At 53.3% G+C, this 24,915-nt stretch overlaps 1 protein-coding gene across 1 annotated transcript; it reads left to right on the top strand.

Annotated features, from left to right (window-relative positions):
• The first annotated feature begins 15,217 nt into the window (after positions 1–15,217).
• LOC116818853 (inhibin beta C chain-like) lies at positions 15,218–23,648 on the top strand. The gene is made up of 2 exons (XM_032770096.2): positions 15,218–16,328; positions 22,034–23,648. The coding sequence occupies exons 1-2, from the start codon at positions 16,001–16,003 to the stop codon at positions 22,774–22,776; spliced, it is 1,071 nt and encodes a 356-aa protein (XP_032625987.1). The 5' UTR covers positions 15,218–16,000; the 3' UTR covers positions 22,777–23,648.
• The last annotated feature ends 1,267 nt before the right edge of the window (positions 23,649–24,915 follow it).

Genomic DNA, 24,915 nt, shown 5'->3' on the forward strand with positions numbered 1-24,915 from the left:
AGGGGGATAATGGGCTGTTACTATTGGAGATTTTTCAGAACAGGTTTGATAAACACCTGCCAAGGCGGTCTAGGTATGTGTGGTCCTGCCTCAGGGCAGGGACTGGAGTAGACAACCTCTCGTGGTCCCTTCCACCCCTGCATTTCTAGGATTAGAAACTAGCATTATGCAGAATGGAAAGTGCTTTAAGACAGAAGTAGCTACTTTACTCTTTATGAATTACGCTTAAACAACGAAGCTTAACCACTTCGCGACAGGTGGAAAGTGTGATCCGAGGTCCCTACTCCCTCTACAGACCTTAATGTCACCACATCAGAGGCCTGCTGATCCCATTTCAGCCCAAATATAACACAAACCTTCAGCACACCACACCGAGCTGCCGCAGTACGTCACAGATGAACTTCTTAATTTTTATTTTTAAAAAGGCTTGGGCCAACACAAAGGTTAAACACTGCTGGCATTGACAGAGCCTACTTCCAGCCAAGATGAAAATCCACTTCTGGGACTGTGCAAGTAAGCAGAGAAATCTGAACACCTTCTCTCTTTTGATTAGCTTTGGGCTCCGAAGGACAGGTTATAGGGTCTGACCCTGCCGCCACTGGGGAGCTTTGTCTTCATTTCAACAGGCACCAGATCAGACACATGCTGCTTAAAGCTTCGGCCCTCAGAAAACAAAAATAAACCTCTCTTTGGCAGAATCATTTCTAGCTCAAGATTTTAGCTCGCGCAGAAAACAATGATCTGCCTAGCTATGGAACTCTAACATGGATCAAGTGTTTTATCAACAGCTATGTTCATTCAAAAAAAAAAAAAATAGAATGAAGAATTCTCTCCTCTTCCCAGTTTTGACCGAGATACTGCATCAAGTAAATCAGCAACATGACAGAAATGGATTTAAAATAAATAGAAATCCCAGAGCTGCCCTTTCACTGATGAGTGCAGTTGGCATATTCTATAATAAACAGGTACAAATTACAATATTAAGATATAGGGTGTTCATTAATATTTTCTACTCTTCTTTTGGACTAATATAAAATATTGAATACAGCCCCAAAATCTAATGAAAACAACTTCCCTGACTGAGCAACCACATTCAGGATCAGCGGAGTTATCCATTACCACTGAGCCATGGCTATTCTCAGCAAACATGCCCAGACTGCTACTCAAAACATCAAACGCTAGGCCAAGATTTACAAAAGAGATTAGTTATTTTGGGAACCCAACTTGATACCCCTTAAAGAAAGTGATGGAAAGGGAAAGGTAGAACGGGAGAGCCTGGGCCAAAGGGACGATGGCATCAGGAGAGTATAAAAGTTGAAGGAGGGGGGACTCACTCCCCACATCCTCCCCAGTGGTTTTGCCTACAGATTGCCTCCCTAAGAACCCTTAATAATGCTAATAATAATAATATATGGAGATATACCTACCTCATAGAACTGGAAGGGACCCTGGGTCATTGAGTCCAGCCCCCTGCCTTCATTAGCAAGACCAAGTACTGATCTTGCCCCCGTTCCCTAAGTGGCCCCCTCAAGGACTGAACTCACAACTCTGGGTTTAGCAAGCCAATGCTCAAACCACTGAGCTATCCCTCCCCCTTCTCTCTCTCTCTGTCTTCAGGCTACAAATGTAAAAGTTTTCTCGCAAGCTTTCAACAAACATTGCAGAGTGCACAATTTTATGCTAATGCAAGAACAGAAACATATCGTATGGAATGTTGCAGTAAGAGCTTTTCTGTGCTTCTAGACCAGGTGAACAGGTCCCATGTGCTTGAAGCTGGGAGGTGTATCAGACAGAAAGGATGAAGCTCGAAGATGAAATTTCACATCGCTGATGCTCAATAGGCGACGACACTTCAGGCGTAGTGTTAATGGAGTAATCCAGTGTCTAGAGAAATTCTAGTCACTGCATCTAATTACAGATCACCAGGAACAACCGGCATGTTTCAAACAGAAGTAAGAATAATTATCAAGCGGGAACCCCTGTCTCAGCAATCTGATCACACTGTCGTGTGGTTACAGCACTGGACTGAAACTCATGGGATCTGGATTCAAATCGTGGCTCTGCCACAAATTCCTGTATGAATATGGGCAACTCATTTAGTCTTTCCTGGCCTCAGTTTCCCTTTTGTAACATAAGCCAAACAAATCCTCCTCTCATCCTTTCTCTGTTTATACTGTAAACTCCAAAAAGGTTCCTGCATTCAAATACCAAACTGCATCTCCTGCCTCTAAAACTGCATTACCGGATCGGACTTCCTGCTGGGAAATACCATGAGAGACCACAGCCAGTCACACTGAAGGAGGTATTCAGAAGAATGACAGGTAGTTTTAGAAACTCTTCTGAGACACCATATTTAATGCATATCCTCTTATTCAGCAAATACTCAATTACAGTTCTATGGAAACTCTTGCACAATGCTAAAAGTGCCAGGTAACATTTAAAATATTATGTTGCTCTGGCTCCCCATTTCCAAATTGAAACTTTCAGAGATCAAGATGTCTTGTAACCTCCTGCACACAATGCTTCAGCCAGTTTAATTTGTGTTAGTCCCCTCTGCATTATGGATAGCAATGAAAATTGGCGAGGATAGGCCACAAACTCAGAAGCTGCTTGGTTGGAGATCATAATCTTATCACATTTTACTTTGCTGTTAGAGGAAACAGAAAACTGCAAGAGGGCGAATGGGGGGGAGGGGGGACCACGAGGTTGGGGGTTGGGAGACAGAGAGAGAGGCAGAACAGAGAACAGAAGGGCTGGTTTATGGCGTTTTTGTACCCATATAGCTAAATCAGTACAGAAACTGTGAGCAGAGAAAGGGAGAAAGAGACAGAAGTCTGGTCTAGGTGAAGAACTTGCATAGGTAGAACTTACCCAGCGCAAGAGGCTGTGTGGACACTGATTTCGGTATGAGTGGCTTATTTCAGTTTCGTTTTTGTCAAGTCTTCAGTGGAACAAAACAGGTATATTTTTCATCGATCTTAGCTAGCTACATCAAAGTAAAAACTGTCTTGTCTCCACTGGGATTTTACAGCAAGTTAGCAATCTCAGTGTAAAAACATGGGGTTTTTTTTACAGTGAAGACAGAGCCTTGATCAATTAGGAACAGCTTTAACTAAGCCAAATAAGCGCTCTTACACTGAATTAGGAACATTCACACAGGCTTCTGCACCAGATTAACTACATCAACATACACTAAACCAGTGCAATTATCTCATGTTAACAAGCCCTTAGTTAAACTGGTGGCAAAATCCCTCATTTCAGTTTATCTTAAGTCCCCTTCCTAACTGACTTAAGCTAAACAGCAATAAGCCTGTCTTAAAATAAAATGAATGTCCAGTCCTTTGCATTAGTTTAACTAAACAGATGTAAAATCATGTTAAAACTTGTGCAACTTTCATGTGTAGACCTGCCCAGAGGAGGCGTAAGAATGAGCAAAGAGGAGGAAACCAAAAAAAGGAATTCTGATGTTTAAAAAAAAAAAGTAGAGTTTCTTAAAATGCATATTGAACTATTCAAAGTTTGCATAAATACTGGACGCGCGCACACAAGCCCTTGACCTGTGAGCCTCAGGTCCATCATACTAAGAGAGCCAAAAATATTTTAAAAAGGGAACAGAGTTTTAGAAGACGCTAGGTGAAATCCTGACTCTGCTGAAGACAATGGCAAAGCTGCCATCAGAGTGGCCAAGATTTCACCTATCACACTTGTAAAATAATATAAAAACCAACTTCAGAGCTGAACGTACCCTCCCAGGTTGAATACAACTCCATAGCCAGACTTCTGTTAATGGTTGAATTATAAATCTCCCTCTGAAAAGAGGGTCTTATAATGGAACTGATGACACAACCGTAAATACAGCAGCACAAATGGCATCGCTATTATAAAGAGAACTAAAAGTATTTGCATGCGGACGAGGGTATTTGGATATCATGGAGAGAAGCCAGAGGCGATGGGGAACGTGACAGTCAGTGGGGGCTAAAGACAGAGAGACGGTCTCTGATCCACCATCCCTCTGCTTTGCCAGCAGGGCCAGCCCCAACCAAGTTTGTCTGCTTCTCCCACAAACCTCTCCACACTCTCTTGCGCATTTGCCTTCACTCCCTGAACTGACCCATAGCTCTGTTGCCTCTACTCCTTCCAATCCCTCCTCAAGACACTGCTGCTGCGACACTTTGGTGAACCTCTCAACAGTCCCATGTCTCACAGGACTGTCCCACTGTGAACCTCAAACCCGCTATCCCAGCTGAAGTAGCTCCTGTTGCATGGGACTGGCTGGGCTCGGCTCCCTGTTCCCAGTGTTGCAATCTGCTCACTGGTGCCCCAGGGTCACAGCACTGCTCAGGTTTGGCCCAGCCCTCCTTCACCGGGGGGCAGCCCGCCTGAATCTGAGCAAGTGGCATTGCCACCTTACGCATAGGATCACAGGGTCACTCGTTCACATTTGGCCTGGTCACCCAGACCCCCACCCCCTCTTTAGCCGCTGAAACGTTGGGGGGTGGGAGGAAGCCTTGAGAACATCAGCCAACTCATGGTGGCTAGATTTCGAGGGCACCAACAACAGACATTTGTTTAATGTATACTGAATTTGAAGCACTACTGTTGCTCCTTCTTCACACACACACACGCTGACCAGCAGCAGAATTCCAGAGCTTTGCAGGCCGGCTGCCCAAGGAGGAGAAATCGGTCATGCAAGGTCTAGGTACATCCTGAGTGTAACTTGCTTTATTTACACGACATATGCCAACACCCTCTTCTCCAGTAAAACAGAGCAAGACATGCAAAGCTGCACCAATTTATCTAAAGGGATGGGATCACACCCCTTTTAACTAAACCAGTGCCGTGTATTGGCACTGCATCAGCTTAAACCTAGTGTTCCACCAATCCCCTCAGCACCTGCTGGCGTCAGGGCATAGCATTGCAGGGTCTTCCCCTGGAGATCGCACCTCTGACCCTGCGATGTCCTGTCTCTGTCCAGGACTCAGGCCTTTGGCTAAGTTACGTCAAGTCTGGATGCCTTACAGGGTAACAAAAGTCCAAATAAAAGTTCACACAAGAAGGGTGGTTCAGTCATGTCTGGGATCCTCTCCAGCCTGCCCCCCTCCAGCACCTTCTGGACTCTCTCTGATTCTGGGATAGAGCCCTGACTTCCCAGGCTCTTTCATCATCCCAGCCCCTCTCCTAGATCCCACTACAGAGCCTTCCACAGAAGCCCAGCTTGCTTCCTGGAGCTACTCCTGCAACAGTCTTCTCAGTCCTTTTGTGGGGCCCAGTGTTTCAGGCGGGGCCCCAGCCCCAGTCTGTTCCGCCCCCTCTGGCGGAGATGCAGTTACTTATAGCACAAGTGGGCAGATTGAACAGAGCTGGCTAGCCCCAGGCCTCCTAGCCCTTAAAGGAACAGGCCACCCTGGGTACATCTACACTGGAATAATGACCCACAGCACAGCTGCAGCTGGCCTGAGTCAGCTGATTCGGGCTCACAGCACTTGGGATGCAGGGCTAAAAATTGCTGTGTAGACATTCAGGCCTGGGCTGGAGACCAAGCTCTGGGACTCCCATCTGAGCCTGAATGTCGACACGGCAATATTACAGCCCCGCAGCCTGAGCCCAAGACAGCGGACCCAGGCCAGTTGCAACTGTTTAACTGCTTTGTAGACGTCCCCCTTTACACATCTCTTAAGGTGAAGTGAGACAGGTTTAAGTCAATGTAGGCCACACCCAGTGCTGCGCTGGTTTAACCAAATCAGGTGCAACATCACAGCTCTAGCTAAACTGGTACAAAAGTGTGTGCAGACAAAGCCCTGCATCTCTGCTGGCCTGGCAGCAAAGAAAAGTCAAAAATATGAGCCAACCAATCCAGAGACGCTGAACCAGAGAGAAGCCAACAGAGACCCTGGGTGACAGCTTGGTGAGGCAGGAAGGGCCCCATTCAGCTCAGTGAGGGATGGACTCAAGATGCCCAGTGAAGACCATTTCATTGCCAACACGGGTAACTCTTCCATTCCTCATGTAAGCAAGACAAGGGAGACCCCCCTCAGCTCCACCATTTGCTGCAAGCAGCATCCCATTTTGGAGCATCCACCACTTATTTTTCTTCCACCCTCAAGAAGGAGCCATGCACCAGGAACATAGCAACCCGACGGACACACTCCAGTCCACCGAGAAGCCCAGCAGAGATCAGAGAGCTGCACGCTCATATTTTGAACATCTGCACAATCCGCTGTATGCGGCACCTCCTCTGGGGGCAGCTTGGAAGGGCGTGGCGGTGTTGGGGTGTCACGCAAAACGGAGCTCCTGGATGTTACCACAGCACAAATAAATCATTCACAATAGGGGAGAGCCTCCTGAGTAAATGCAGGTAGATAGATAAAATTGAGTCAGATTATCAGAATTTAAAAAAATATATATTGTTGATCTTTATGGTCCTGAACTGGTTTCTCTGCTGCCTCACTCCACTGCAATGATTGCCAGTCCCTGAGAGTGGGATGGCAGAGTGGGGCTTGTATCTTTAATCACGTCCACCTTTGCTCACCGGGCAAGAGTCAAGAATGTCTCCCTGGGACGAAGGACAGAGACATCTTTGAGGGGGTCATTTAAGGAACTGGGGTAAAAATCTGTCTGGGGATTGGTCCTGCTTTGAGCAGGGGGTTGGACTAGATGACCTCCTGAGGTCCCTTCCAACCCTGATATTCTATGATTCTATGATCCTCAAAACCTCAGCCAATGAGCACACTACGCATCTGATAATCAGCCAGGTGATCAATCAATAAGGGGAAAATGGGACGGGATATTCCCCTGGAATAACACAGAAGCTCTGGGGGGGCAAGAGGATAGGCTGGGCGACACAGGATTCCAGCCATTCATTCCAAACTTCAGACCTCAGTGAGATATTAGTGCAGGGGTGGCCAACCTGAGCCTGAGAAGGAGCCAGAATTTACCAATGCACATTGCCAAAGAGCCACAGTAATACATCAGCAGCCCCCGCATCAGCTTCCCCCCTGATCCCAGCCAGCAGCGTCGCTAGTGGGGGAGCACAAGTGGCACCTTGTCAATTTCCTGGCACCTTTGTACTCACCCGGGGAAGTGATTAAAAAAAAAAAAAAGGTGCCACCCACTGCGGCGCTTTTATTTTACTCACCCAGCAGCGCACCAGGTCTTCGGCGGCGGGACTATCACTTGCTCCGGGTCTTTGGCTGCACTTTGGTGGCGGGACCTTCAGTGCTACCGAAGACACCTGGAGTGAGTGAAGGGCCCGCCGCCAAAGACCCGGAGTGCCGCCAGGTGAGTAAAAGCAGGTGGTGGCTTTTTTTTATTGCTCCTCCTGTTCCCTCTACCTGGCTACGCTACTCCCACCCACCGGCAGCCCCACTGATCAGTGCCTCCCTCTCCCTCCCCCACCTCCCAATCAGCTGTTTCGATCTGGGGGAGAGAGGGGTGGAGCGAGGGCATGGCAGGCTCTGGGGAGGGGTGGAGTGAGGGCAGGGCCTGTGGTAGAGCCAGGGGTTGAGCAGTAAGCACCCCCCGGCACATTGGAAAGTTGGTGCCTGTAGCTCCAACCCGGCGTCAGCACCTATACAAGGAGCCGTATATTAATTTCTGAAGAGCGGCATGTGGCTCCGGAGCCACAGGTTGGCCACCCCTGTATTAGTGAGTAAAACTTACTAAGACCCCAGATGGGAGGCCAGCAGTTTACTGAACTACTGTCCAATGTTACTAAATAGCTCAGCATTTTGTCTCAGGGTTTATGCAGCAAATGGAACGGACAAATACAACAGCAATAGCAACATCTGATGATGAGGGGACAGATGGCCGAGAGGGATAAGCTCCATATGCTACTCACCTCTAGGTTCCGACCCAGCCCCGGGTCTTGGCTGGGGAGCGGACACAGCCAGGGAATAGGAGACAGCCCTTTTCACCTCCAGGGAACCAAATCCAAGGAGCGGCAGGTTCTCTTTTCTAATGGCCATTTGGTGGCCTGTATGGAAGGAGCTGGAGGATTTCAATGCAGGTGCCCTCCCCCCCCAGAAATCTGCCATCACAGCTAGCAGTCTCAGATAAGCCAGTGGCTGAACTGGCTAGGAGACTGACCCCGTAACTCCTACAAGCCCCCTAAATCTGGAGTCCTGGTTTACTGGTGGGTTAAGCTGCTACTCAAATATGTCTAGGCTGTGCCAGTTCAGTAGCCAGAGTAAATCAGTCTCCAGAGCTATCAACCTAGCACCTTTCATCAGCATCTAAATTCTCTTCCATTAAAAAAAGAGAAAACAGTTGAAAGCTGCCAGGACTTTAAATCCAGATGAAATCCACCCTTGCATTCCAAGGGAGCCAGTGAAAGAGAAGGGAAATCTTCAGCAAATACATTTCACAGCTCTTTGAAAATACAGGAGGCACAGACAGAGTGCTGAGACACTGAGAGAATATCTGTATTTAACAAAGGATTTAGGCAAATAGGCTGCAAACTACCAAATTGCTACCTTTGCTCTGAAGGAAAGTACTGGGGACACACAGCTATGACTTAATTAAGGATTGCCAACATGAATTCAAGAGGAGAGGCAGGGAAGTTATGCCATTCACACTTGAGACACCTTGGGCAGAAAAAGCAGAATGGATCTGGGGGGAATGAATAAAACAGTGAGAGATCTTAACTATTCTAAATGGTTACAAAAAGCAGGCCTGAATGTTCAAAGGAAGACTGAAAATGTAGGCTGAATTCCCAGCCGGGAAGGCAACAGGTGCACCAAGCCCACTTCAGCTGGCATCAGAGACAAGGAGGATTGAACCCAGGCCAGCCACTGGCAGAATTTCATTACACGGAGAACGGTTAAAGGAGCATGAAGGCTGGGAGGCCTAAAAGTAGCTCGGACAGCTGTGTTTTGATTTGCAGACACACACGTGTGCTCGTCCATTTCATTTCTGGCAAATGGGCTGGGGACTGAAACACACCGACGCTGCTGCCCAGAGTGACGGAAGAGAAGAATTCCCGTGTGCATCGGTCGCGTACGGGACCTTCACAGGCAGGAAAAGGTCACATTCTCACAAACATGGGAGCAACCTGGGGGTGGTCACTAAAGCTTTAACTCTGCAGCCTTTATTCAATTCTCCCCCTTGTTTCTCAGGTGCTGCTCCCCTTCTCGGAACGCCAGAGTCAGTCTGCAAGGAAATGTGTCCCCCTTGGCGGCTGCTCCTTGGATCCCAAGGAAAGATCCTAAAGATCCTGCTCCTCCAAAGAACTCCCCCGTCCCCCAATACCAAACCACTCAATTAAGCCCTGGGGATCCGATGTCTTAGGAACGATGGAAGCTTCCTTTGGAGGAACGGTTTCAGAGTAGAAGCCGTATTAGTCTATATCAGCAAAAAGAACAGGAGTACTTGTGGCACCTTAGAGACTAACACATTTATTTGGGCATAAGCTTTCGTGGGCTAAAACCCACTTAATCAGATGAAGCCGTGGAAAATACAGTAGGAAGATATATATACAAGGAGAACATGAAAAAATGGGTGTTGCCATACCAACTCTAACAAGACTAATCAATTAAGGTGGGCTATTATCAGCAGGAGAAAAAAAAACTTTTGTAGTGATAATCAGGATGGCCTTTTTCAAACAGTTGACAAGAAGGTGTGAGTAACAGTAGGGGAAAAATTAGCATGGGGGGATAGTTTTTACTTTGGGTAATGACCCATCCACTCCCAGTCTTTATTCAAGCCAAATTTAATGGTGTCCAGATTGCGAATTAATTCCAATTCTGCCGTTTCGCGTTGGAGTCTCTTTATGAAGTTTTTTTCTTGGAGAATTCCAACTTTTAGGAGGAACGAGATAACTTGCAGGGCCATGCACCTTCCGTTGCTCCTGCTTCCCAGTAAGCTCATGCGAACAGTTGCAACCAGCCACGCGGAGGAGGAAAGAACCCAGGTCTGTGGCAGAGCCCACAAGGGAAGACACTGCTCCTGCCCCCACCGCCAAAAGAGTAACACAAAGCGCAGTTGAGTCACCCTGCCTCCCTAGGAGGTCATGACCTTGAACCCCTCCGTGGGAAGCAAGGAAGAGACAGCACCAAGCAGTCTGAGAATACTAGGATGAGGGGGAGAGGTTGAGACTGAAAACTGCTACACTAGACCAGACATAGCCTCAAGGAGCTGACAGCAACACGAAGGGCGCGGGGGGGATTCCATTCCCATCCAACTTCTTTGGAAATTGTGGCATTTTTCCCACCCCACCCTGAGAAGTTAGGGAGCAGGCAGCTAAAAGAAATGCTCTGAGTTCAACCATTTAACATTTAAGTTAGTGAGAAATTTACATTTACAAAGCTCCTGTCATACACTGAGGCTGTCTCCACTTAAAACACTACAGCCATAGCGCTTCCCTGTAGACCCGTGGTTCTGAACTCGCGACCCAATAAACACACAGTTGCAGCTCACGTGACCTCCTCGGAGCCATAGTAGTATATAGTCACGTGGATGTGGCCCACATAACACGGAGAGCTTCACATGTGGTCCACAATGGTAAATAGGTTGAGAACCACTGGTGCAGACACTCACTACAGCGATGGGAGGGGTTCTCTCGTCACTGTAGTTAATCCACCTTCCCGAGGGGCAGTAGCTAGGTCAGTGACACCAGAGATTGGGTCGGCATAGCTACCTCTCTCAGGTCCATGGATTTTTCACACTCGAGACACTGAGCTCTGCCATTTTTCAGTACAGACTAGCCCTTGGATCAAACACTAAGCTAAGCATAAATACCTACAGAAGTGGCAGCGGGCTACAGAAGACCTTGAGATCAGACAGGTGGTTTGCATGCTGGTATAACAAAGGGATCACTTCACCCCACACTGAAATGCAGCACCTCAGGAACCAAACACAGCACCCATTTAACGGCGCACAGCAATGGTACAAGACGGTTTAGGCCAGGAAGTGAGCAAGAATCAAGTCTAATTACCAGTGCTGGAATCTAGTCAAGACGCAGAGTTGAATACCCCATATTCGGGGGGCAGGGGGAGTGCCATGCCATGCACAGGAGTTCTGAAAGCCACAAATCGCTGTGGCCAAGCTTTTCAGAAGTGAGTAACAATAATTATGGCCTTAATTTCTGGGAGCCCAATGTGAAACGCCTCAAAGGGAGATGATTATCGGAAAGTCCTGAGCACCCACCCCCTGGAAGTCAGGCCCCTTTGAAGTGCCTGTCTCAAGCCAGACAGCCAAAAATATTAGTCACTTTTGAAAATCTTAACGGAGATTTTAGTTTCATAGTCCCTTCAGCAACTCCCCACCAATTTGGAGGGAAAAGTACATTTAACAATCATGCCTCTGCGGGTTCTCCCAGGCACTGGCCAAGCCCTATTTCGCTTGCAAGCCACGAGGGGATGCCAGCACAAGGAGCCTAGGAGAACCACAGGTATGCACATGGTAAGACAGGCGTCTCCTGACACAGAACTAGGGTAGAGAAGGCCTCCTGACTGGAGTTCCCCTAGGGCACAGAAGGTGTAATCAAGCTACAGGTCAGAGACAGAGCACAAAGTGCAGGCCCGGACACCACTCAGATAGAAGAGAAGCTGCTAAGGGCTTTATGTACAAGTTTATGTTTTATCTTCAGCTCAGGAGCCGCTAGGCTAGCTGCCTGCATCAAGGTACAATACAGGAGAAATAAAGGAAAGGGGGCATAAATCAAATCTACTCCATTTCGTGAAAAGACTGCAATCCTATGACAATAGTCCAGCCATGATAAGACTAGTGCCTGCCCCACCACTCCAGCAGCCAGCATGACTCACCATAAATTGAGCATGGGAACTCTCTGGACAGCCCAGGGCAACTGGCCTTCTACAAGAAGATTCTGCAAGGTTGGAGATCACATAAAACCATAGAGAATGGCTCAGCGGTGTGGGCCTCAGATGCCAAGGCTCAGTTTTGGTCAACCTTTCTTAAAATAGGCCTGGAAGCAGTTCAGAGAGAGGCATCAAAAACAACCAGATGCCTGGGAAGACTTCCACAGAAGATGGGGACTGTTCAAGAGGTGACAGGACAGAAGAGGATGTGATAGAGGTTCACAAAATAACTCATGATACAGGGGCTCCTATCTACCCTCTCCTAACATGAGATCACAGGGACACATCCAATGAAACTGATCAAATGAAAACGTTTATACACTACCTGCAAAGCTCACTGCCAGAAGAGATCTTCATGGCAGGATTCAGAAGACGGGATAGGATAGTGAAAATAGCAAGTTACATTAAACATGATATTAAACAAATACTGTAATGGATAAAAACCTGACACAGAGCATAAGGCAAAGACTAACTGACAGTGGTTTGGATGAAAAATCCCTCTTGAGCACCTTATTCTGTAATTAAGGGGCTTCTTGCAACTCTCCCTGAATCATCCATAGATGGTCAGACAGAGGACGATGAACTATATAATACAGACCACTGGCCTGGCCTGCTCTCCAGCCTAATGGCAAACAAATCAATCCTCAGGAAGTTTACTGTGCTTGTATTTTTCAGAGGAGCTCTTAAAAGCAAAGGCCTTGTTCTGTAAGGATATTAAAGTTCCCATCATGCTTTTCAAAAGAGCAGGGTGTTTGCTCCCATTTCCAGGCTCAGAATTCCTCTCCTCATATCGCCAGCTGCTGCCCTCCAGTCCAGAGGTGGCTGCGAGCTGCCTTTCGACAGTGCTGCGCGCAGGTAGTTTGAGAGTAACAATAAATAACAGTAATTTCTGTCTCCTACGGAGCCCTTTTCATCAACAGATGTCACAGCACTTCACAATCTTTAATCTCTCTGAGATGAAAGAGGCCACAGACACCCTCACCCCCCCCCCATGATGTTATCACAAACTTTGGGCCTTCCAGATGCCCTCAGATCCCATCTGAACACGTCCCTTTACCTCTCACTCGCAGAGACACTGGTCACACAACACCACCGGCATATGCAGGTGGCCAGTTACAAGCTCCGCGACGTGCTGACACCACAGGACGCTTTTCAAGCCCCTTGCCGGTTCCCGGCTCCTGCGGAAGTTGCAGGCGGCCAGAGAAGCAAGAGCCCCAACCCCCAGGCCCTCGCCTGGGACGCTCAGAGCAAAGGGGGAAGCTCAGGACGCGGGGAGATGATAAACCCCCCTCCCCAACGTCACCCTTCGCCCCCCCACAAGACTCTCCAGCAGCAGAGAACCCGGGGGTCCCGCCGGGCACCGGGCGCAGCGCAGCGGGGCCGAAGGGGGCACGGGGGCTGGAGTCAAGGAAAACGACTCCGCCTCTGAGCAGGCACCTGCGGTGCCACCTGCCCCTCGTGCCCGGCTGGGCGCTGGGCGGGGGAGGGGCCGGTGTCATTCCTGCCCCCCCGCCTGGGTACAAACGTCTCAGCTCCAAGGGGGGTAAAGCCCCCCCGCCTCCCTTCCAAGCACCAAACTCAGGGGGCTCCTGCCCCCCCCGGGGACGGGTAATAACCCCCCAGAGCCCCCCGGGGCAGCAGGGGGAGGGGAGGCGTTTTACTTACCTGGGGGTCTCCCCCCCTCCCGCTCTGGTCTCCGCTGCCGCCCCCGGGGAGGGGGGTCGGGGGGGCCGGGGGCCGGGGGTCGGTGCTCGCGGGGGGGGCCGGGCCGGGGTCGTGCCGCGGGGGGGGGTGGGGGCGGGCGGAGAAAGAAAAGATAGGAAAAAAACGAAAAGGAGGAAAAGAAAAAAAAAAAAGAAGAAAAAAAAAGGAAAGAAGCTGCTGGCCCTCCCTCCAGCGCGTTTGCGGCGCTGCGTCATCGAGAGCTACGTGCGGCCCTGCGTCAACGCGCCGCGCCGCGCCTTGGGCCCGGCGCCTACCCGGCCGCGTTGCAGGGGCAACAGCGAGAGCGCCCGCAGCGGCCCTGCCGGCCGGGAGGGGCGTAGCCTTTCGCCCCGCGCCCTTAACGGGGAGCGAAGCGGCCCATGCCGCGCGGCCCGGCAGTGCGCATGCGCGGGGAGGCCGCCCCCGGGTGCCCTGCTCGGGGCCGGGGCCTGTACCCGTGTTTATGATTCGCGCCCCCACTCCCGCTCCAGCCCCCCCCTGCTGGATCGCCCCCGCTCCAGCCCACCCCCGGCCTGCGATCCCCTACTCCACCCGCCCGATGCTCCCCCAGCCCCCTCCCTTTCTGCTCCCCCCGCTCCAGCAGCCCCCCCGCCCGGATCCCTCCGCTTCCCTCCCCCCGCTCCAGCCCCCCGTTCCCTCCTGCTCCCCCCGCCATGGATCCCCCCATCCACCCCCTGCCCTGATCCCCCCTGCTCCCCCCGCTCCAGCCCCCCGTTCTCCCTCCTGCTCCCCGCTGGGCCTGGGATCTCCCACTCCACCCCCCCCACTGAGCTGCCTGCATCCAGATTGCCCCACACAGAATCCTTCCAACCCATACCTGGATCCCCCCCCCCCCCCACTCTAGCACACACCCCTGGCCTGGATCCCCCCCCACGCCAGCACCCTTGCTCTCCCAACCCCCCGCTCCAGCACCCCACTGTTCCTGCTCCCCCACCCTACTCCAGGTCCCCCATTCTTCCACCATCCCGTGCTCTCTTAGCCCCCCTGCTTCAGTCCCCCGCACTTTTCCACCTCCAGTGCCCCCCACACCCACTGATCCAGCCCCTCACTGTTGTATCCATCCAGCTCTCCCACCCCCACTACTCTTGCCCCCATTTCTCCAGCCCCCTCACTGTTCCACACCACCTGCTGCCTCAGCCCCCATTTCCTTTCGTTTTTTTTTTCCAACAAAAAAACGAGCATTTTTAACCAAAATGCAAAATTTTAATTTTGGTCAAAAAGTTTTTTGTCAGAAGAGTGTTTTGATTGGAAAAAATTAAGCCAGCTCCCTTCCCTGCCCCAGGCCAGCTGGGTAAAACTGCTTGATTTTTTTTTTTTCCCCCACCATCAAAATTTATTTGTTGGCATCCGCCTCAAATCCTCTCCCCTGCTGGTCCCAGCGGCAGCAGTCTGAGGACTAGACCTGGTTTACCACACGGCTGCAGCGCTCAGGGGGGTGAAAGCGATACACCCTTGATGCCATAGCAATGCTAATCTAACTCCTAGTGTAGACAGCCAGGTCGATGCTGCCTACGACAGAAAAACCCGCTGCATCGTTGTAGGTAGCATCTACGCACCCCCACCACCACCCTTCAGGCACTACAGCAATCTAGCTCCAGCGCCAAAGGTGTGTAGCTCTGGTCCTATGCTAGGAGTGCTTTGCTAGTGTATCTGTCCTATCACACTGTCCTGGCAAGCGCTCCTTGTGTGGACAGGTCTTCTACCCTTATCAGTCTAGCCACCTGCGTCTACACTAGGGGCTTTTGGCAACACTCGGCCACAGATCACAACCCCATCCCGCCCCTGACCGAGGGAGCCGTGCCAGCAACAGTCTGTAAAGCAGACCCTCCCTGAGATTTGGCAGTACCTCTCCTCCAGCTCTGTCTCTGCTGCAGCCGCTTGCTCTCCTATGCTGGGAGCAGCTGTCTGCCAATTACTCTTTGCCATACGCTGACTGCAAGCTCTGCGGGGCAGGGACAGGCTGTGTGCATTTGTCCAGCACCTGGCACAATGGGGCCCTGACCTGACTGACACCTGTAGTCACTATCCCAGTCCCAAATCAGCCATGTTTTCAGCTGTTTTTTTTTAATTGATCTTGGCTGCTAAATCACAAAACTCAGCCAGATCCAGCAGGACCCCAAACACACCTCTCCCCCAGGTCTACCTTAACACCTCCAAAATCTGTGTCCTACGGGAATGTTCTTGCAGGATCAGAGGGGCGTTTATCTGCACTGGGATCAGCCAATATTTGCGTCAAAGGCAGTGAAACGAGACTTCCCAGTAATCCAGGAGTGGGGCTGTGAAATCAGCTCACGGAAGTGCAGCCTCCACATTGACTTTTACCCTCCCGGCACTGACTTTGTGGGGCTCCTTTTCCAGACGGGAGCCCAGCTCCGTTGCTGTGGTGGTAACTGACCTCGTGCTGTTCGAGAAAATCAGCCTGCTGGATCCCTATTCTCTTTGCCTGTGGGGATCAGAAGGAGATGGCCACCGGGCAAGCCCTCCTGCTTTTAATACTCATTGGAGTAGCCGAGCCTGAGGCAGGGAGATGCCCTGCCTGCGAGATGGCAGCCCTGGACCCAGAGGTGCAGAAGACGGTCCTCATTGAGCTAGCAAAGCAGAGTATTCTTTCCAAGCTGCATTTGAAGGAGCGACCCAGTGTGACCCAGCCTGTCTTCAGAGCTGGCCTCCTGACAGCTCTGGGGAGGCTACGTGTTGGGTGCACGAACCAGAGCGTCACGTTGGTGATGCCAAACCAGAGCCCCAAGACTGATGAGCAAGAGTATGAGATTCTCAGCTTTGCTGAGCCAGGTCTGTAAGGTCTCACTGGGTGTCTCAAGGGGTGCTGCAGGGGCATATCGCGGGAAAGAGACATCCCCCAAGAGGGGCCTCTGCATGGGGGTATTTTATCCCATTGCAACCCTAAAAGGATGCAGGAACATAAATCACTTCCCCGAGCACTTACATCCAACCTTACACCTCAAGGAAATAAACACATAAGAGTAGTTCACTGTTAAACTGGGGGAGAGTGTTTAGCGGGGTCCTGCAGGGGTCAGTCCTGGGTCTGGCACTATTCAATATTTTCATCAGCAACTTGGGGAGTGGAGTGGAGGGAATGCTGCTACAACTTGCGGATGACATTGAGGTGGGAGGAGTAGCAAGCTTTGCCGTTCAGGTTTAGAATTCAAAATGACCTTGACAAATCAGAGCATTGATCTGAAATCAACAAGATGCAAGTTGAGAAAGACAGAGGGCAAAGTACTTCTCTGAGGAAGGAAAAATCAAATGCACAACTACACGTTGGTCGCAGGGAGGGGAACTGGCGAGGTGGTTGTACTGCTGGAAAGGGTCGGGGGGTGGGGAGAGTGGATCACAAATTGCCCATGAGTCAACGATGGGACGCAATTGCGAAAAAGGTTCATGTCATTTGGAGATGTATTAACAGGCGTCAGATACGCAGCGGGGGCTCAGCTGGTGTGTTGTGACCAGTTCTGGGCACCGCACTTCAGGAGAGATGGGGACAAACTGGAGAGTCCAGAGGAGAGCAGCAAAACATAATCAAAGGTTTAGAAATCCAGACCTAGGAGGAAAGGTTAAAAGAATTGGGCAGTTTAGAAAACTGACGGGGGGACCTGATAACTGCCTTCCAGTGTGTTAAGGTCTGTTACACAGGCTGGGGATAAATTGTTCTCTATATCCACTGAAGGTGGAACAAGGAGCAATGGGTTTCATCAACGCCAAGGGAGATTTAGGTTCGATATGAGGAAAACCTTTCTAACTATGAGAGTAATTAAGCTCTGGGTAGGCTCAGGGGAGGTGGTGGGATCCCCCTCGCTGGAGGTTTTTAAGATCAGGTTGGACAAACAGCTGTCAGGACTTGTCCAGGTTTATTTGGTCCTGCCTCAGCACAGGGGCCTGGACTGGATAAACTCTTGAGGTCTCTTCCAGCCCACTGCTATGATTCCATACGGCCAATTCTCTGTGGGCATAGCGGGGTCAGCAGGGCAGGTCCCGTTCACAGCAGCAGAGATTTCGGCCATGGAGCAGAATTAGCTAGTCCCCGATGAAGGGAGTGGGAGATGGCTGGCTGCCTAGCTAGCCCCCGGTGAAGGCAGCAGTAGATGGCTGGCTGGCTGGCTAGCCCCCGGTGAAGGCAGCGGTAGATGGTTGGCTGCCTAGCTAGCCCCCGGTGAAGGCAGTGGTAGATGGCTGGCTGGCTGGCTAGCCCCGGTGAAGGCAACGGTAGATGGCTGGCAGGCTGGCTAGCTCCCGGTGAAGACTGCGGTAGATGGCTGGCTGGCTGGCTAGCCCCGGTGAAGGCAGCAGTAGATGGCTGGCTGGCTGCCCCGGTGAAGGCCAGCGGTAGATGGCTGGGCTGGATGGCTTAGCCGGTGAAGGCAGCGGTAATGGCTGGGCTGGCTGCTAGCGCCCCGGTGAGGCAGTGGTAGATTGGCTGGGATGGCTGGCTAGCCCCCGGTGAAGGCAGAGGTAGTGTGAGTGCGTGGCTGGCTGGCTAGCCCCCGGTGAATTCAGTGGTAGATTGCTGCGCTGGCTGGCTAGCCCGGTGAAGGCACGTGGTAGAATGGCTGGCTGGCTGCTAGCCCGGTGAATTCGCGGTAGATGCTGGCTGGTTGGCTGGCTAGCCCCCGGTGAAGGCACAGTAGATGCTGGCGGCTGGCCTGGCTAGCCCCCGGTGAATTTCAGCGGTAGAAATCGGCTGGCTTGCGGCTAGCCTGGTGAAGGGAGTGGGAGATGGGCTGGCTGGCTGGCTAGCCCCCGTGAAGGCAGTGGTTAGATGGCTGGCTGGCTGGCTAGCCCCGGTGAAGGCAGTGTGAATGCTGGCTTGGCTGGCTAGCTCCCGGTGAAGGCAGTGGTCAGATGGCTGGCTGCTCGGCTGGCGAGCCCCCCGGTGAATTCAGTGGGTAGATGCTGGCTGGCGGGCTAGCCCTGGGTGAAGGGAGTGGGAGGCTGGCTGGCTGGCTAGCCCCCGGTGAAATTCAGTGTAGATGGCTGGCTGCGGCTAGGCCTCGGTGAAGGGGAGTGGGAGATGGCTGGCTGGCGAAGCCCCCAGTGAATTCATAGAATCAGAATGATTAGGGTTTGAAGGGACCTCAAGAGATCAATCTAGTCCAACCCCTTGCTCAAAGCAGGACCATCCCCAAATCCACTAAATGGCCCCTCAAAGATTAACTCACAACCTGGGTTTAGGCGGTAGTATATGGCTGGCTGTCTGGGCTTGGCTAGCCCCGGTGAATCAGCGGTAAGATGGCTGCTGGCTGGCTGGCTAGCCCCGGTGAAGGCGAACGGTAGATGGCTGGGGTGCTGGCTAGCCCCCAGTGAAGGCAGCGGTAGATGGCTCGCTGGCTGGCTAGCCCCGGTGAAGGCAGCGTAGATGGCTGGCTGGCTGGCTAGCCCCCCGTGGAAGGCAGCGGTAGAATGCTGGGCTGGCTGGCTAGCCCCGGTGAAGGCAGGCGGATAGATGGCTGGCTGGCTAGCCCCTGGTGAGGCAGCAGAGTAGTGGCTGCTGGCTGCTAACCCAGTGAAGGCAGCGGTAGAGGTGGCTTGCTGGCTAGCCCGGTGAAGGCAGCGGGTAGATGGCTGGCTGGCTAGCCCCCGATGAGGCAGTGGTAGATTGGCTGACTGGCTAGGCCCCGGAAGGCATGCGGTAGTATGGCTGGCTGGCTGGCTGGGCTAGCCCCGCGAATGGCAGCGTAGAGTGGCTGGCTGGCTGGTCTAGCCCCCGCGTGAAGGCAGCGGCAGATGGCTGGCTGGCTGCTAGCCCCAAGGTGAAGGCAGCAGGTAGATGGCCTGGGTGGCTGGCTAGCCCCGTGAAGGCAGCGTTTAGATGGCTGCCAATGGCTGGCCCCGGGAAGCAGCGGTAGATGGCTGGCTGGCTGGCTAGCCCCCGGTGAAGGTAGCGGAAGATGGCTGGCTGGCTGGCTGGCATAGCCCGGTGAAGGCAGCGAGTAGATGGCTGCTGGCTGGCTAGCCCCAGGATGAAGGCACGGCAGATGCTGGCTAGGCTGGCTACCCCGGTGAAGGCAGCGGTAGATGGCTGGACTGGCTGGGCCCCCGGTGAAGGCAGCAGGTAGAGGATGGCTGGCTGAGCTGCCACCGGTGAAGGCAGCGGTAGATGGCTGGGCTGGGCTGGGCTAGCCCCCGGTGAAGGCAGCGGTAGATGGCTGGCTGGCTGGCTAGCCCCGGTGAAGGGAGTGGTAGATGGCAGCGGTGAACGTGGCCTTTTGCTTAGTTTAATTTTTGTTCCACTGTGCTTTATGGTACAGTTCACCTCTACCCCTATATAACGCAACCCAGCATAACACGAATTCAGATATAATGTGGTAAAGCAGCGCTCTGGGGGGATGGGGTTGTACGCTCTGGCAGATCAAAGCATGTTCAATATAACGAGGTTTCACCTACATTGCAGTAAAAGATTTTTTGGCTCCCAAGGACAGCGTTATATCGGGGTAGAGGTGTACTTGAAAAACCCTCTGACTCGTTAGCTCAGAGCTAGATGGGAGAGGATCGAATGTAACTCTGTGCAGAGAGTACCGGGGGCGCTAGATGGTTGGGGATGCTGCTGTCGAACAGCTGCCGTGTTCCGCCCCAGATGCAGCTCCATGTTCAGAGGGCATTGCTGAGTGCATACAGATTGTAAAGTGCTATGGGATCCTTCACTACCCCAGAGTAAAACAGGATTAATTTCTCCTCCCATGGAAATTCAGCTGCCTCTGGGGTGGAACACAGCCCCAACCCTCCCTCAGCAGCACTAACCCACCCGGTTCGTAGGTGGAGGAGGTGAAGATCAACGTATCCAGCTGAAATACAAGGTGCTTGGGATAAAAAGCAACTTCCCAATGCAGAATTTAGCCAGCACCCCAGGACTGACATCCCCAGCCTCACATTCTATCCTGTCATTATATATGAAAAGCACCATCAGCTCTTTAGCACCAATGGCAATGAAGACGGTGTTTCCGGTGAAAGTCAGCACCGCACGCCCTAGCACTCTGCCAAGGGCTTGCTTGGGCCAGACTGAGAAGACCACTAAAGCACTAAGCTTTCCTTGGCAGGCTCCAACCCACAGACTCACTAGCACCCGCCTGTTAAGCTCACTAGCGGGCAGCCCAGGGCGACCTGGGCTGGCAGGCACAGGAGTCTCTTGGTAATGGTTTTGGCTGGGCACGGAGCTGTGTGTATTTTTCCATGGATGTCACTGTGCCTGTGGAAGGAGCTGTTGGCCAGGTAGCCTCCGTGGTACTGGGTCTGTACAGCCACGGAGGCAGGTACATCCCAGGCAGGCCCATTGGCCAAAGGAATGACACACTGTGTTCTTCAAACATCCCAGAACAGCGTTCCTCCACAATACGTCATAGCCCGATCCAGGCCCGGACAAAGAATCTCCTAGCGCAGAGATGTGGCTGCAAATGAACATGCATCATGGCCCAGCCCATCAATCCATTCTCTAGATCAGGGGTGGGCAAACTGTTTGGCCTGAGGGCCACAGCGGGGTTCCAGAACTGTATGGAGGGCTGGGTAGGAAAGGCTGTGCCTCCCCAAACAGCCTGGCCCCCGCCCCCTATCCACCCCTTCCCACTTCCCACTCTGACTGCTCCCCTCAGGACCCCCAACCCATCCAACTGCTCCCTGTCCCCTGACTGCCCCCCAGGACCCCTGCCCCTCCTCCAACCTCCCCGCTCCCTTACCATGCTGCTCAGAACAGCAGGACTGGCAGAGGCCAGTGGCAGAGGCTGCAGGGAGGGGAAACCACATGGGAGGGCCGGGGGCGAGCCTCCTCGGCAGGGAGCTTAAGGGTTGGGCAGGATGGTCCCACAGGCCGCATGTGGCCTGCAGGCTGTAGTTTGCCCACCACTGCTCTCAATCCAGAGGCAAAGAAAGGGATTTTTCTTTTCCTATTTAGATCTGTAATGCCGGGAGAACAATGATTTATAGGCAGTGTCTCCTAAGGGATCTGGGAACAGCAGCTATATGCAAGGATCACACCATCCCCTGCTGAAATGCAGCTGCCTCTGGGGTGAGATAAAAAAGCACAGTAACACCGCACAGGGATTCAGGCAGCAGGAAGTGGAAAATGGGCCAGATCCTCAGCTGGTGGGTGTCAGTGTCACTTCATTCAAGACAATGAGGATTGTCACCAGTTGAAGATCTGGCCCCATATCTTTCTCCAGCTTTACCAGCAAAGGGAATGTAGGAAAGGTCACCAGAATTACCAGCCTAGCCAAGATTCTGCTGCTTACCATTGGAGTAAGTCTGGAGGCGAAGGAAAACGTGGGGCTGCCCCAGGCATGGCATATCCTGGTCGGTGGAGTCCCAAGCCCTGGCCCCAGGGCTGGGCTTAGCATTTCATGCAGTGGTCTCCTGTTCCCTCTAGTCTAGTTTCCCCCATCCCCAATAGAAAGGGCACTCCTGCCCCCCCTCCAATGCCAGCCTACCCCAGTGTAAATGTGGAGCCCTCACTGCTTCCTTTCCTAATGCCCCCCTTGCTGCTTTGTCTGCAGGGCCCACCGCTCCCAACAGGACGCATCTGCACTTCCGCTTCACCCAGGACGCCGGCAGAAGCGTGCAAGTCCTGCATGCCAACATGTACATGTTCCTGGCAGCCCCCGGCGGCCCCGCGCGCAGGGTCACGGCGAAGCTGCTGTTGTCCGAGCCAGGCAATGCAAACCTGACACTGGTGGGCAGGAGGCAGCTGGAGGTGAAGCGGGGAGGCTGGGCCGCGGTGGAGGTGAGGACAGCTGTCCAGAGCTTCATCAGCAAAGGCGGCCAGAGACTAACAGCGGAGCTGGAGCTTGAAGGAAGCCCAGAGCCTGCCATACTTCTCAGCAGCAGCGAATCTCACCGGCCATTCATGGTGGCCAAGATCTGGGCCAGGCCCCAACACCGGCTTCACCGCCGGGCTGTCGAGTGCAATAGCAACTCCAGGACGTGCTGCAGGAAGCAGTTCTTCGTCGACTTCAAGGAGATCGGCTGGGACGACTGGATCATCCAGCCCGAGGGTTACCGCATGAACTACTGCACTGGGCCCTGCCCCACCCACGTGGCCGGCATGCCCGGCCTGGCCTCCTCCTTCCACACAGCCATCCTGAATCTCATCAAGGCCAACGACGTGCATGCCGCCTTCAGCTCGTGCTGCGTCCCCACGCACCGCCGGCCCCTCTCTCTGCTCTACTATGACCAGGACAGCAACGTCGTCAAGACCGACATCCCCGACATGATCGTGGAGGCCTGCGGCTGCACCTAACCCACTGCCTGGCGCACAAGCAGCTGCCTTGGCACTGAGCAATTCCTCCCTCCAACTGGAACTAGGCAGAGATTCCCCCGCCAAGGCCCCGTTCCCACTGGTCCTGCTGTTGGAATTCACGTCCTTCGTGTACATGACTGATCGTGCCGCTGAACCGTGCCGTGTCAAGCGCCTTCTCTCCGGAGGACGGGTACTGGAATCTCACCCCAGCCAACGGCCTCTCTCCGCCCTTTCCTGAGCCGTCCTGCAGACGCCAGCCAGGAGCCCTTTGCAGCAGTGGGTTCTGCCATGTGAAGACCCACCCTGCAGAGAAATTGGACCGAGCCCCCCAGACCTCAGAGACCGCCAGGGGAGATGCTGGGCAGGGTCAGAGAGGAGGTCAGTGCTGCTACACAAATTCAGGCGGGAGGAAAGAAGGCGTAAATTCTTGATGGGGAGAGTAACTAGCCATGCGCACAGTTTACCGAGGGCTGGGGTGGCTTCGCCATCACGGACCATTTTGAAATTGGGACTGGATGATTTTCCAAAAGCTCTGCTCTAGGAACAACGGTGGGGATGCTACCCAGGGGCTCAGACGAGACAGTCACAAGGGGCCTTGGGATCTCTGAGTCTGCGGCTGAGCGGGGCGGGGGACAGGGGGCCACACCACGTCGTTTGGGACTAGAGTGACCAGACAGCAAGTGTGAAAAATCTGGATGGGGGTGGGGGGTAATAGGTCCCTATAGAAGAAAAATCCCTGAATATCGGGGCTGTCCCTATAAAATCAGGACATCTGGTCACCCTACTTGGCACCGAATGGAGGCTGCAGCCTGGGATGCCAGCTGGCATGTGTCAAGTCCTGTGGAACCAGGAGAGCGGTTTGGGGTGAGGCGAGCTGGTCCCAACAGGAGGCCCGCAACCCAGCTTCTCTGTCCGTAAGGCCCCCACAGCCCTTTAAAGTGTCTATTCCTCTCTCCCTGAGCGGCCTCTGTCCTGTGCACTCAATAAAATGCTGCATTTGTGTGCGCGTGACCTCAGTCAGCTAGCAAGTCCCTCCCCATCCCCACACGCGGATCTCAGTCCTGCCCCAGCCCCAGCCGGTGCCTGGAGCCACCACACAGCTGCCATGGCTAGCGCTACGCAGTGCCCAGCGGGCACCGTGAGCTGAACTAACCAGGCCTGCCCCCACCAGCCATCCATGCCCCATCAGGGGCCAAGCAGGATCGGCCTTGCACGCCAGGGCCCGCCCTGATTCCAGGGGCTACTCAAGAGGCTACTGCCAGCTCCCCAAGCCTCAGGTGGCCTGGGACTTGCACACTCCTGCCGCATGCTCTTGCTGTCTGCTCCTGGGAGTCGCCTCCCGAGGGGCAGCGCTCGGGAGCGTGGGACTGTGGATCCTGGCTCTCTGCAGCCAGCCCGCTGGGGGCGGAGGGGGGGCGTAGCTGGGATGGTCAGACCTGTTACCAATCGCTGCTTGCTCAACTCGTGTCCACGCACCCAAACAGCACGCTGAGGGGTGCCAAGCCAGCTGGGGGGCAAAAGTCCTCCCCTGGCTGGGCAAACATGCTCCTTCAATCAGATCTTTTTTCTTTTTTTGGCGAGATGGGATCTGATCCAACAGCCAAGGCTCCTGAGGACATCATGCAGCTGGCTCAGGGACGCTTGGCTCTGGGTCTGACATTTGCACACGGTACCCAAGTGCGGCCAGACTGGTCCCCTGCAGAGCATCCGGCTTGGGGGAGTCTCAGCATGGCTTGGCTCTGGGCTCCCCTCTTCGGCCCTCAGCCTCCTCCTGGCTGCGGCCCAGCACCGCTCCTGGGCTAGGGGCTGGAGACCCTCCAGCCCCGGGAATGAGCTACCCAATGCCTGTCCTGCTCGGAGGGCAGGTGGCAGGACAACCAGCAGGTCGAGTGTCTAAATCAGGCTGTGCCTCCTGCTGGGAAACTTGTGGTGACCCTGTGTGGATTCCCAAAGCCAAGGCTGAGCTCTGTGCGGAGAACCTCGCTGCCTCCTGGATTGTAGGCCCCAGCAGATGCAGCCAAGGAAGCAGGGTCTGAGGGCAGCACCGCGGGACCGACTCTGGAGTATGGGGCTGGGTTCCTCTCTCCCCTGCAGTTTCCAATGCGACAGGGCTAGGATATAAGCCACCTTCCACTCCAC

The sequence above is a fragment of the Chelonoidis abingdonii genome, chromosome 26 (assembly GCF_003597395.2).
Source record: "Chelonoidis abingdonii isolate Lonesome George chromosome 26, CheloAbing_2.0, whole genome shotgun sequence".
Lineage (NCBI taxonomy): Eukaryota > Metazoa > Chordata > Testudines > Testudinidae > Chelonoidis > Chelonoidis abingdonii.

Excerpts from the sequence above, each read along its gene's own strand:
- LOC116818853 (XM_032770096.2), top strand. The coding sequence starts at position 16,001 with ATGGCCACCGGGCAAGCCCTCCTGCTTTTAATACTCATTGGAGTAGCC. Across the intron at positions 16,329-22,033 it reads TCTCAGCTTTGCTGAGCCAG|GGCCCACCGCTCCCAACAGG; the intron begins GTCTGTAAGGTC and ends CTTTGTCTGCAG.